This window comes from Cololabis saira, chromosome 13 (genome assembly GCF_033807715.1).
Source record: "Cololabis saira isolate AMF1-May2022 chromosome 13, fColSai1.1, whole genome shotgun sequence".
Taxonomy (NCBI): Eukaryota; Metazoa; Chordata; class Actinopteri; order Beloniformes; family Belonidae; genus Cololabis; species Cololabis saira.
The window spans coordinates 36,778,106-36,790,364 of NC_084599.1; the positions used below are offsets into that span (position 1 = coordinate 36,778,106).

The 12,259-nt window shown below is 40.5% G+C and overlaps 1 protein-coding gene across 3 annotated transcripts; it reads right to left on the minus strand.

Moving 5' to 3' along the window:
* Window positions 1-2,221: 2,221 nt before the first annotated feature.
* LOC133457890 (interferon-induced protein 44-like) lies at window positions 2,222-9,490 on the minus strand. Of its 3 annotated transcripts, none has more exons than XM_061737264.1 (8): window positions 9,451-9,490; window positions 6,441-6,995; window positions 6,174-6,222; window positions 5,884-6,079; window positions 3,375-3,524; window positions 3,138-3,273; window positions 2,931-3,031; window positions 2,222-2,844 (listed from the first exon to the last, which is right to left on the minus strand). In XM_061737264.1, exons 2-8 carry the CDS (start codon window positions 6,922-6,924, stop codon window positions 2,677-2,679), a joined length of 1,284 nt encoding a protein of 427 aa, XP_061593248.1. In that variant the 5' UTR covers window positions 6,925-6,995; window positions 9,451-9,490; the 3' UTR covers window positions 2,222-2,676. The 3 variants fall into 3 exon arrangements, with proteins under 3 accessions (XP_061593248.1, XP_061593247.1, XP_061593250.1); XM_061737263.1 differs by having other exon boundaries at window positions 9,464-9,475; XM_061737266.1 differs by lacking the exon at window positions 9,451-9,490 and adding an exon at window positions 8,563-8,716.
* Between the last annotated feature and the right edge of the window lie 2,769 nt (window positions 9,491-12,259).

A 12,259-nucleotide genomic window follows, 5' to 3' on the forward strand; every position in this document is an offset into this window, starting at 1 on the left:
AAGCAGGATTTGGGGTTAGCGAGGTAACTTCAGGTTTAACCCTGGGTTTTCAGGACTACGACGGTGGTTCACTTCTTAGCGGGGCACATCGCCATGGTAACTTATGCTGAACCGCTAACCTGCTCCGGAGCAGGTTATGTTCGAGATACAGATCGCCGGGTGTAAAAGCACCGCCCACTGACCAATCAGCTCTCTTGGAAAATGACATGCCCTTTCGAAGAGAATCCAGTGGAGCTTGGTGCGCGGATCGTGAGAGGATCCCTCCGAAGAGAACGCGTATTCAGGGACCACCAAAACCCCTTTGCTTTCCCTGATGAGTACCTGTATGAACGATCCAAAAAAAAGGAAAAAAAGAAAAAAGAGGTGGAGGAGAAAATAAAAAATAAATCAATCAATGAATAAATAAAACAAATCATCACCCAAAATCCGATGTACAGTCAATCCAAAACTAATACCAATTAAATAAATAAATCAAGAAGAAATGAAAAAGAAGATGCATTTGTAAGGGGATAGCAAAAAAGGGATTTTCAATTTCGTCCCTCGAACATTCTGAGAAGTCACTTTAAAATACTAAATACCCCCCTCCTGAAAAAATAAAAAATTACCGGTAAATAAAATAAATAAAAAAACCCAATTCTTTGGTACAGCATCAGCACAAGTTATCGGTCAACAACAATAGTTATAGAACCAATATATACAGACTGTCTCAGAAAATTAGAATATTGTGATTTTCTGTAATGCAAACACAAAAACAAAAAAAATGTCATACATTCTGGATTCATTACAAATCAACTGAAATATTGCAAGCCTTTTATTATTTTAATATTGCTGATCATGGTTTACAGTTTAAGATTAAGATTCCCAGAATATTCAAATATATGTTTATATCCCTATGAATTTACGCATTTATACAGTCAGCGATCTTTTGCCAGCTGTCTTTCCTGCATTTTGCAGCTGCAACTGTGTTGCTTTTTGCCTGTATTATATGCCTATACTCATCATATTTCCGTAAAATTATTGTTTGCTCTTCGCTACTGAAATAAGCGGCTCTGACAGCAGACTTCTCCATGCTTGCGATTGGTCATGCGCTGAAAACACCGCCCCTTTTATGTGCACGCGCTCATATCCAGATTGGATAAACCTGGGTTGATCTACCGAGTTGATAACCACCGTCGTGTGACCGCTTAGCGTGATTGCAATTGTCCCGCTTAGTGAATCTGGATAAGGAAAATATATCCTGGATATGTTGAACTTGCTTCGTAGTACAGGCCCCAGGTGCTGAACCGGCCTACCTGCAGTTCAGACCTTTCATCAGAAGAAAACAACAAGGCCCAGGAGTGCCGAGCAAACATGACCGAGATAACAATCCGCTGCTAAAACTCCACCTTTTTGGACAGTTGTTGGAAGAAGAGGGGATGCTACATAATGGTAAACATCACCTTGTTTCTACTTTTTTTTTTAGATGTTATAAAATAATATTTTCCAGGAAATGGTAATAAAATAATATTTTCCATGAAATGGCAAAATTTCTCATTCTCAGCATCTGATAAATTGTTTATAATCTATTTAGAATAAAATGTGTTTAGGAGATTTACAGATTGTTGCGTTGTTTTGTATTTACATTTTACAAAGTTTCCCAACTTCTTTGGGAATAGGGTTATAAAATAAAACAGGCTTCATTATACAGTATATTGGTTTTTGATATAAATTATTAGCTCTAAAAATCTGTATCAGGGCTTTGGAGCATGCGTCTGGTAGTCCAGGACGAGGCGTGAATCAAAGCTTGTTTCAGTCAGTGCGGTCTAAATCAAAATCAAGCTATTTAGATTCAAGGTTCAGGAAGTGGTTCCGGATTTGGCGTGCTATAGGATATACGATATGTGAGGTCCCCTCGGCTGTGGTTCATTAAAATAATGGTTCAAATTTACAGTTCAACAGACCATGAAGTGAGAAGCTATTGTGTTGCTGGTGCTTGATTAATAATCATATATATATATATATATATATATATATATATATATATATATATCCGGGGGACAGTATCCATCACTGCGAGGGCAGGATTTTTGCCGCTAACAGTTTTATTATTATTATTATTATTATTATTGTTATTGTTGTTATTGTTTTATCATGTCTCTACCCAGATAAGTAAATAAAGCTCAGAAAGCTGCATCTTCGTAGCAACAAAGGTGCACTTTATTTTGAGTAAGAGAAACTGTAATTAAGGTGAGCAGCAGATGTTTTCAAATATAACATAAAACGACTTTATTTTATGAAACACAAAAAAATAATTTTGTCCACACACAAAAATGACTTTTGCTTGACGTTTTTGTTGAAGCATGATGAAGGAAATCCTGGAAACACAGATGCATTGTGGTCCTAGTTGGTGATCGTCTTTAGCCTTTAAAGGGGTTAAGTTTAACTTGATTTCTTGGCAGGAAAAAAGTTACATTACTAGTTGAGGTGAGCAGAAAGCAAGACAACATGCTGTAGTATAAAAGTGATCAATACTAAACAATTAACAATTTTACATTTATGGCGTGATTATATGGTAAAGGAAGACATATGCAATGTTGGAACATGAACATACTGAGAAGTGGACATGTGATATTCAATGAGTTTCTCCTGAAACTGCTTCTCTGCGATGTTTCTAAGGGAAGTGTTATCACAAATCCCCTACTCTTGAAACTCATCCAAGTAGGTATTAACAGATCGAAGCATCTGTGTGATGGCGCTGAGCAGCAGGATGTCGCAGTTCATGTCCAGCTCCAACTCTTCGCTGTAGTTCTTCACTGGTACAACGCAGGACATCGGCATGCCGAGCCGAGAACTGACCTCCTCCATCTGGATCACAATACACCATAAAAAAACGAGGGTTATCAGGACTGAGACTGCAAGTATTTTACTTGAGAAACTTTTATTATCCTCACCAGATCTTTGATGTAGCCACTTTTGTAGACGTTTCTTAAATCCTCCTTCACCAAAGGGCAGGCTTCGTCTATTTTGGTGAGCAACACCAGCTGAGGAATCCCTTGAAACAAAAATAACATTTGGATTGAATATTTATTTTTCTAAAATGTGAATAACTTTATTAAAAAAGGGAAATAACACATGAAGCAGGAGTCAATTCTACCGACCCATCAAGTTGACCTTCTTGCGGATGGCAACCATCTTCTTCTGCAGCTGTGGAGTCATGGTGGAGATCTTGCAGGCATCGATGGCGTAAACCACACAGTGAATCTTGTCTTTGTGATCGTCCCAGTACAGAGAGGCCTGAGTCCGTGTTTGAGGAGAAAGAGAACAACAGTTTCATTTAAGCACAGCTACGTCCATGTTCCACCCAAAACCCACCAGGATGTAATCAAGCAGTGTACCTTGGCAGGCCGATGATCTTTGAGAATGATGCTGCTGATGTCGTCTAAATCAAGCCCCGCCCCTGTACTTTCCTCCAATCCCGTGGTGTCACGCAGAATGATTGGCAGAAGATTTCCTCCTCGTCCAGCCCACACAGAGTAGCTGCGAAACTATTGGACACAAAGTCAGAAGATTTAAAGAAAAACAAAAACACAATAATACCCTCCCAATAATACTCTCTCCAACTTGCAGGTCATTGCTTATTTTTTATCTTCTGCATTATTTATCTATAGACCTCCCTGAGCTGACCTCACTCGTCAATAGAGCTAAGTCAACCACATGTATGTTAGACCCCATCCCGACTCGACTATTCAAAAATATTTTTTATCTTATTGGTACGACAATACTGGACCAAATTAACCTATCCCTAAGCCTAGGATATGTACCACAGGCTTTCAAAGTGGCAGTAATTAAACCTTTACTTAAAAAACCTTCTCTTGACCAAGACACCTTAGCTAATTGTAGACCAATTTCCAACCTTCCATTTGTATCTAACATTCTGGAAAAGGCAGTTTCAAGCCAGTTATGTGACTATTTGTATATAAATGATCTGTTTGAAGTCTTTCAGTAAGGGTTCAGGATGCATCATAGCACAGAGACAGCACTGGTTCGAGTCACGAATGACCTCCTTATGGCCTAGGATAAGGGATTAGTGTCCATACTGGTTCTACTGGACCTCAGTGCTGCTTTTGACACTGTAGATCATGGCATTTTACTGACAGGTTAGAGAATGTTGTTGGGATTAAAGGGACAGCTCTACGTTGGTTTAAATCATATTTATCTGACAGGTTCCAGTTTGTTCATGTACATGAGGTTTCTTCAGAACAGTCAAGGGTCTGTTATGGTGTTCCGCAGGGCTCAGTGCTAAGGCCAATCTTGTTCAGTTTATACATGCAGCCATTGGGAAGTATAATCCAGAATCACGGCATACACTTTCATTGTTATGCTGATGATACGCAGCTCTATTTGTCTATGAAGCCGGATGAAACAGAACCATTAGTTAAACTTCAGGCATGTCTTAGGGACATCAAGGACTGGATGTCTGGAAATTTCTTGCTTCTAAATTCAGATAAAACAGAGGTTATCATTCTTGGTCCAGAGCATCTTAGGAAGGGATTAGATGGTGTTGCGATGGCTTCCAGTGCAACTGGGAGAAACCTTGGTGTTGTTTTCGATCAGGATTTGTCGTTTAAACCATATGTTAATCAGGTTTGTAAAATAGCGTTTTTCCATCTCCGTAATATTGCAAAAATTAGGAAAATCCTCTTGCAGAGTGATGCAGAAAAACTAGTTCATGCTTTTGTATCTTCTAGACTAGATAACTGTAATGTGTTATTAGCAGGATGTCCAAGTAATTTGCTGAATAGGCTCCAGCTGATCCAAAATGCAGCAGCACGAGTATTGACAGGAATCAGCAGGAGAGACCACGTCTCTCCAGTGTTAGCGTCGCTCCACTGGCTACCTGTAAAATTCAGAATCCAATTTAAAATTGTATTACTTGCATGTAAAGCCCAAAACGGCTTAGCTGCGCATTATTTGCAAGACCTGATAGTGCCTTATGTTCCTGGCAGAGCTCTCCGCTCTCAGAGTGCAGGTTTACTCATAGTTCCTAGAGTATCCAAATGTAGATTTGGGGGGCGGGCGTTCTGCTATCAGGCACCGTCACTATGGAACCAACTTCCAATCTGGGTTAAGGAGGCTGACACCACCTCCACCGTTAAAACTAAACTTAAAACCTTTCTGTTTAGTAAAGCCTATAGTTAGTGTTTAGTAAACCTGTAGCTGGTGTTGGTAAATCTCTAAGTAGTGTAAACTCTAGTGTGTTAGAGTCAGTAGTCATAGTTGCAGCTATAGAACAAGACTATAATAGTTAGTCTCAAATATAGCTTCGCGGTAGATATGCTGCTATAGGCCTCTGCTGCAGGGGGGCACTGACATGATCCGCTGGGCGGTGCCTCTCACCCTTCTTCTCCTCTCCTTTTCCCTTCCTCTCTTCTCCATTCCCATTTTTATTTATTATAAGTATCTCATAGCTATCGTTTTTGTCCCTCGCTCCTGTAGTCTTTTGTGCTGGCTTCCCTTTTTTCTCTTTTGTGCATGTTTGCATTTTTTTTATATATATTTAATTGTAAATGAGGCAGGGCCGCTCGGTGGTGCAGTGGGTTAGGCAGCGGCTCACATACTGAGGCTACAGTCCTCCTGCAGCGGTCGCAGGTTCGAATCCCAACCTGCGCACCTTTGCTGCGTGTCGTCCCCATTCTCTCTCTCTACCCCTTTCCAGTCTGCATCTTCAATAAAGGGCCACAAGAGCCCAAAAAATCTTAATAAAAAAAAAAAAAAAAATTGTGAATATCTTGGGCTTCTGCCCCTGCAACCCAGTTTGAGATGAGCAGAAACCAGTGGATGGATGGAGGGACAGTAATGACGGGGAAATGATTTAATGTTGAAATCTAGGAGGCGGTCACGTACCTGTGTTGTCAGGCTGGTGGTTGAAGAGCCAGATGTGGCCTGGTTGGTGACGTAGCCTCTGAATACAGATTTGACGGAGTTAGAAAAGCTGGACTTTCCGGCTCCAACCGGTCCAATAAGTAAAATCTGAGCATGAGACACAGAACTAGTAGTTGGTTGGTAGGCTTTAATGCTCTCCATCAGCTTCTTCCTCTTCCTGTATACAGATATAAAAAAAACTTTAAATTGTTAAGAAAGATAATTGTGTAGCACGTTCTTGAGGAGGAGAAGAATGTCTTCATCCATCTTACTCAGATTCCCAGATTACAGTCCTCCATGGTTTCTCGAGTTCAGTGGTCTCTGTTGGAGTAGAAAAATAATGAAAACAATATTTTTGTATTGTTATCTAATTTAAAATAAAATAATAAAGATAACATAACTTTTTGGAACTTGACTTCCAAAAAGCTTAGCATTGTCATTTTATGATATTAAAATCAAAACTATATTTTAAGGGATGGAAAGATGTCAAATTAAATATATCAGACTAATGAATATGTTTATATGTACAGGGAACGTACCCTCCAGCTGGTAGACTTCACACTCAGTCAGGTCCAGGTCGTTGCCATGCATTTTCACAGGATTGAATGGATAATAACCTCCTCTCGGATCGCTGTACACTACAGGTTTGCTTTCATTGACAAGAACCAAAGCTTCTCCAAAATAAGGACCAGAATCACTATCCATTTTTACTGCACATGCAGCATTAGAAGGTGGAAACGTGCAGAGCTTTGCTCCACTGAAAGTGAAGAGGAAGGCTTGATCATCATTCACGTACTCTCCAGACTGGCAGAAAGGTCGTCTCGTGTAGCCTCCAAACACGTAACCTGAGGCATTGTAACCCACTGACACGGTGGGAGCCAGGTTGTCACATTGCTCGTGGAAGTCTTCCGCAGTGAAACCGTGGACGCTGGCCTTGTAGAGCAGATTCAGTCTGACACCTCCCAGATGAGAGCAGATGATTCTTTGCTGGCTGATGGATAGTTGGGGGTTAGGAGTGGACATCTGGCCGGGTGGGTTGATGTTCACGAATGTATAGCAACTTTCTTCCTCTGATTTCTTCTCAATTGTAAGACCTGCAACACAAGGAAATTATTATTTACACAAGACATGTTCAATTAAATAACCGTTAAAACTACATCCTACATAAACAACTACTTTATTAGAAGCTTGTAAATCCCCAATATATTATCTCTCCTGAATGCAGGTGTTGTGAATTTAGGGGTGGAGCAGGGGTCCCAGCCCAGGGGGGGGCCAAGCATTCTTGATGGCCCCTTGTGGCCTAAACATCCCTGTTAAAACATAATCGCTAAAAACTAAAAATGCCACAGATCAGCCCCTCTGACACACAACCACAGCACGCAGGCGACACGGTCAGAACCATTCACATGAGGTTTCAGCACCATTGATTTTGCCAGTTATTTGAAGGGTCCAAACGTACATCTCAACTGTCAATGCAGGAGTGACACAGAGTCTCCACAGAGTACAGCAGTTTTACAGAACAGAACTCTGTGCTCTTAAGATTAATAATATGCAGCCCTCAAATCCACGGAGACTGGCAAGTGCCAGTAGGTAAAACAAAATAAAGCTAATAAAAATCTGTGCGCATGGTTTACTAAATTGTACTCAGTTTTGCAATTTTAAAATGACTATTATGTAGTAAGACACAGAACATAATTTACCGCAAAACATTTATTTTCATGTAAGTAATTGCAGAACGGATATTGTGAACAAATCTGAAGGATGTGCAAAATTTGGTGACTTTTGGGGAACGTTTAGGGGGGCAAGAAGGCCCTCATTTCGTCGGAAGAAAAACAAGAAAAACAAAAACATTTCTTCAGTGCTCGGGCCCTAATAAATAAATGAGATAAAAATAAAACTAACAAAATACAGTAATGACTGTTCTTTGTGGGCTTTATTCATTTATTGGAGTAAATGAACACAGAGGATAGAGGCGTTCAGAGGGCAGCTGCAGCTCCACTTCCTGTTTGCTGAGTTGCTGGCACGAATGTTTTTTCCGTTGTGACTGTTTGCTTTGGTGCAGGTTCCTAGAAGAGGGGCTGCTTCCTGCTCTCTCTCTCACTCGTTCTTTTTTGGTGTACAAAAAAAATCTCGTATATACATTATTTTAATCGCCGCCTCCGTTTTCCGACACTCCTGCCCTTCATACATCCAAAGCTTCTCTTTTTTCACACCTTTTTTATCTCTCTCTCACTTGTTCTCACGCGTACACAAACACACACACCCCCTTCCCCGTTCACTGGACAAGCACACAGTAGGAAACCAGAACATCATAACATTGTCCCACACAGCCGCTAACAGCGGGGTTACTACAATATAAAACTTGCGGGCCACACTAACATTACCTTTCATATTAAGGTGGGGGGCCACAAGAAACCATCCTGCGGGCCGCGAGTTTGAGAACCCTGGCCTACATAAATTAAAAGGTTCATGCTAAATCTGGTGTATTTACACTGCTGTATGTGTTGGCCATCAATATGCATTGTCCCCTCTAAATAAATAAAAATAATAATAATTTCCAGTGTATAGTTATGTGTGTGTTCTGAGACAGTAAAGTTTAACATTTTTAGGCTTAACATTATTTAGTTAGTTGGCCCTTAATAAACAAGTCATTTAGCCTACCCCTCTTTTTGGTTCTGCTGCTGCTTCCTCCCTCTTTTCTTCATCTCTAACTTCAGAGTTGGACTCCCTTTTCTCTTAAATATGTCCTAAATCTTTCTCTGCATTTTGATGACGGTTCTGTTTACTGTATATTCCTGTGCTGTGTGGGCTGCTGTTAACGTACAGCGGTGTGTATATATATATATAACGTTACGCCGCTGTAGTGCAGTTTGCTCGTCTGAAGGACAAACAGGCAGCGTTAGATAAAGGGAAACGTTTGTCTTCTAGTTAACATTTGATTAGTTTCTGCTCATGTTGTGAGCATCCGTAAGATGGGAACAATAACACAGTTGGGTCATCTGTCCTCTCCACTCTTTTCTCTCCTTCCACTCCCAACATGTTCCTGTGCGATCCGGATCTATATTTCTTTCCGGATCCCCGTTCCGGACCGATCCGGCTTACTTTCACCCCTGCGCACAGATTATTGTGAAGTTTAACTATTTTGTGAAATCAAATGGTGAAACAACAGCAGAACTCATGGCTAAATTAAATAATGAATGCAAGAGCACATGCAAAACGCAAAGGGGGATTGGGATTGGGACTAAACAACTGTGTAGCATGAAGAAAACCACTTATCAGTGAGGCAATTTGGACAGAATAAAAAAATACTTCAATAAGGAGTATAAAGACAGGATTGTGGAGCTATAGAAGAAGGTCATGTGTGGTCTGAAGAGTCCAGATTTACCCTGAAATCGGGTAAATCGGTCTAGGTCTGCACCAAGGCAAGAAGAGAAGCGGATATATATATACAATACATATATATATATATATATATATATATATATATATATATATACATATATACTTATATATAAGTTTGTCCCTGAGACTTAACAATTTTAGTCTTACCTCAGTCTTTTACCTGGCATGTGTTGGACGAGAGCAGAGATGTAACTGAGTTGACTTTCGATGTAGACTTCACTATGAGCAGAAATGAAACTGATCGTGCACCAATGGCTGGCACGCACTTTGACTCAACCCACCCAACCACAACAGCAAATTAGTAAAGAGAAAGTGTTAACTGGTAATCTCAGCAAAATCTAAAAAAGTAGGCATCAACAGAAAAACTTCGTCTATAAAGCAACAACCAAAACCCCACTGTCTGCACCTTAAGAAAGTTATTCGTAAAAAAAATGTATCTACGCTTGAAAAGTAACCGTCGCAGCTTTCACCAGGACAAATGTCTAAAAATGTGAAAGAACGAACAAAATCGGCCATGCAAAGAGGGATGGAATTGTTAACAGATTAATAGATAGATGATGTAGAGATAAATAACAACTTTCATGGTAAAAATAAATAAAGACATAAGTAAGATATGTTGCTTTCTGTTTGAGCAGTGACACTGTGATACAATCACAGACTGAGGCTTTTTATTCATTTTTATTTTTGTTTTTGTTTTTTCACACAAAACTTTCTTTATCATAAGTTTATGTTCTTCAAACGGTTCAAGAATAGCTTTCAGTTTACTTTGGGTATGCCTTGGATAGGCGTTTTGGGCGACTTTTACAGGAGTGGGAACAAGCAAACACACCTGGATCAGTGCTTTTATCTGAGGAAACACTGGAGAGTTTTGCCATGGTTGATACGGGGACACTTGGTTGAGTTTTCTCCCAGGTAAAGCCCACAACCTGCCTCTTAGACCCCATTCCCACACCGTTTTTTAAAACACTCTATGGATTCTTTGAGGAACAGCTGCTGTATTTGGTCAATTGCTCTCATCAGACGGGTGTCTTCCCCGCCTCCTATAACTACCGGCCTGTATCAAACTTACCGTTTTTAAGTAACATTTTAGAAAAACTTGTTTTTAATCAAGTAAATTAATTTTTAAACTCAACACACATTTTAGAGGCTCATCAGTCCGGTTTTAGGATGAACCACAGTACAGAGACAGCACTTTTAAAGATTTTAAATGACATCAGGTGTAATTTAGATAACCAAAAACTTGCAGTCGTGGTTCTGCTGGATCTAACCGCCGCCTTCGATACAGTAGACCATCACATTTTATTAAATAGATACTGCTCTTAACTGGTTCACGTCCACTGAAGTTTCTTTGTAAATATGGATACATGTTCCTCAGGAACCTATAAGATAAGGTGTGGGGTTCCCCAAGGGTCAATTTTAGGTCCAACTCTTTTTAATCTGTACATGCTGCCCCTTGGGGACGTCATCAGGAGACACGGCATCAGCTTCCATAGTTACGCTGACGATACGCAACTGTACATCGCCGTGTCTCCTGATGACACTGGGCCAATTGATGCCCTTTTTAACTGTATTTTAGATATTAAGTCATGGATGGCAGCAAACTTCCTACAGCTCAACCAGGGCAAAACAGAGGTCTTAGTCATTGGTCCTGAAGGCCAGAGAGTGAAACTTTTACCAAAGTTACAGGATTTTAAACCCTCAAAATCAGTTAAAAATCTGGGCGTGATTTTTGACTCTGAGCTCACTTCCACATATCAAAAACATAACAAAGATAGGTTTTTACCATCTTAAGTTGATGTTGATGTTTTTAAAAAGAGGCTCAAGACCCATCTCTTTAATCAGGCTTTATCATTTTCTATGCTCACCCCTATTTTTATTTGATCTTACTACTCTGTTTTATATTAATCTTTAGTTTATCCTGTTTTATTATCTACCGTAATTGTTTCATATCAATGTTATATTTAAATGTTTTAGTCGTTATTTATGGTCTATTTTATACATTATTCTATTGTCTTATTCTCTTAGTTTCTAATGTCTTGCTTTCTAGACCTACTTTTAGGATTTTATGTTATGTTATACTTTTAACCTCTTTTAGTGTGTATTTCAACTTCATAGCCTATCTTATTCTGCTTTCTTTGAGCTTTTATCTCCAGTGTTTCCTCATGGGGAGCCTCCATGCTGGGAGTGACTCTGGCCTGCAGGGGTGTCGTCCTGGGGGTCGTCCTGGGGGTGGTTCTGGCCTGGATGGTTGTGGAGCTCTGCACCATGGCTTCACCGCTGTGGTGTGGACTCCTCTATCCGTCCAGGCCGGGTCTCTGTGAGGGCTCCCCTTGTAGCTGCGGGCTATGAGACCTCCTGGCGTAGACGGCTCCCTGATACCGTTTCCTCACCTGGATCCTCAGTGCTCAGCCATGTCTGCACCCATATTTATAAGATGCGTTTGTCTGCGTATGTGTCTGTGTGTTCAACTTGGGTGAATTGTGGTGTGCTTGTGTCTGTTTGTGTGTGTGTGGGAAGGGGGGGTGGGGGGGCAGGGCATTAATAAGTTTTATGATTGTGTATTGTTTTTATGTAAAGCACTTTGGGCAGCATTCTATGCATGAAAGGTGCTCTATAAATAAAGTTTGATTTGATTAGATTAGATTTTTAGTTAGTGTAAACTCTAGTGTGTTAGAGTCAGCAGTCATAGCTGCAGCTATAGAACAAGACTATAATAGTTAGTCTCAAACATACCTTCGTGGTAGATATGCTGCTATAGGCCTCTACTGCAGGGGGGCACCGACATGATCCACTGGGCGGTGCCTCTCACCCTTCTTCTCTTCTCCTCTCCGCTGGCCTACAGTCCCCTTCTCTGGTCATCTCACTGCTGCTTCTACATGCCTGCAGCCCCCCCTCCTATGGTCATCCTGCTGCTGTTGAAGCAGAGCTTCATGGCTTCTTGGATTGCAGGTATCTG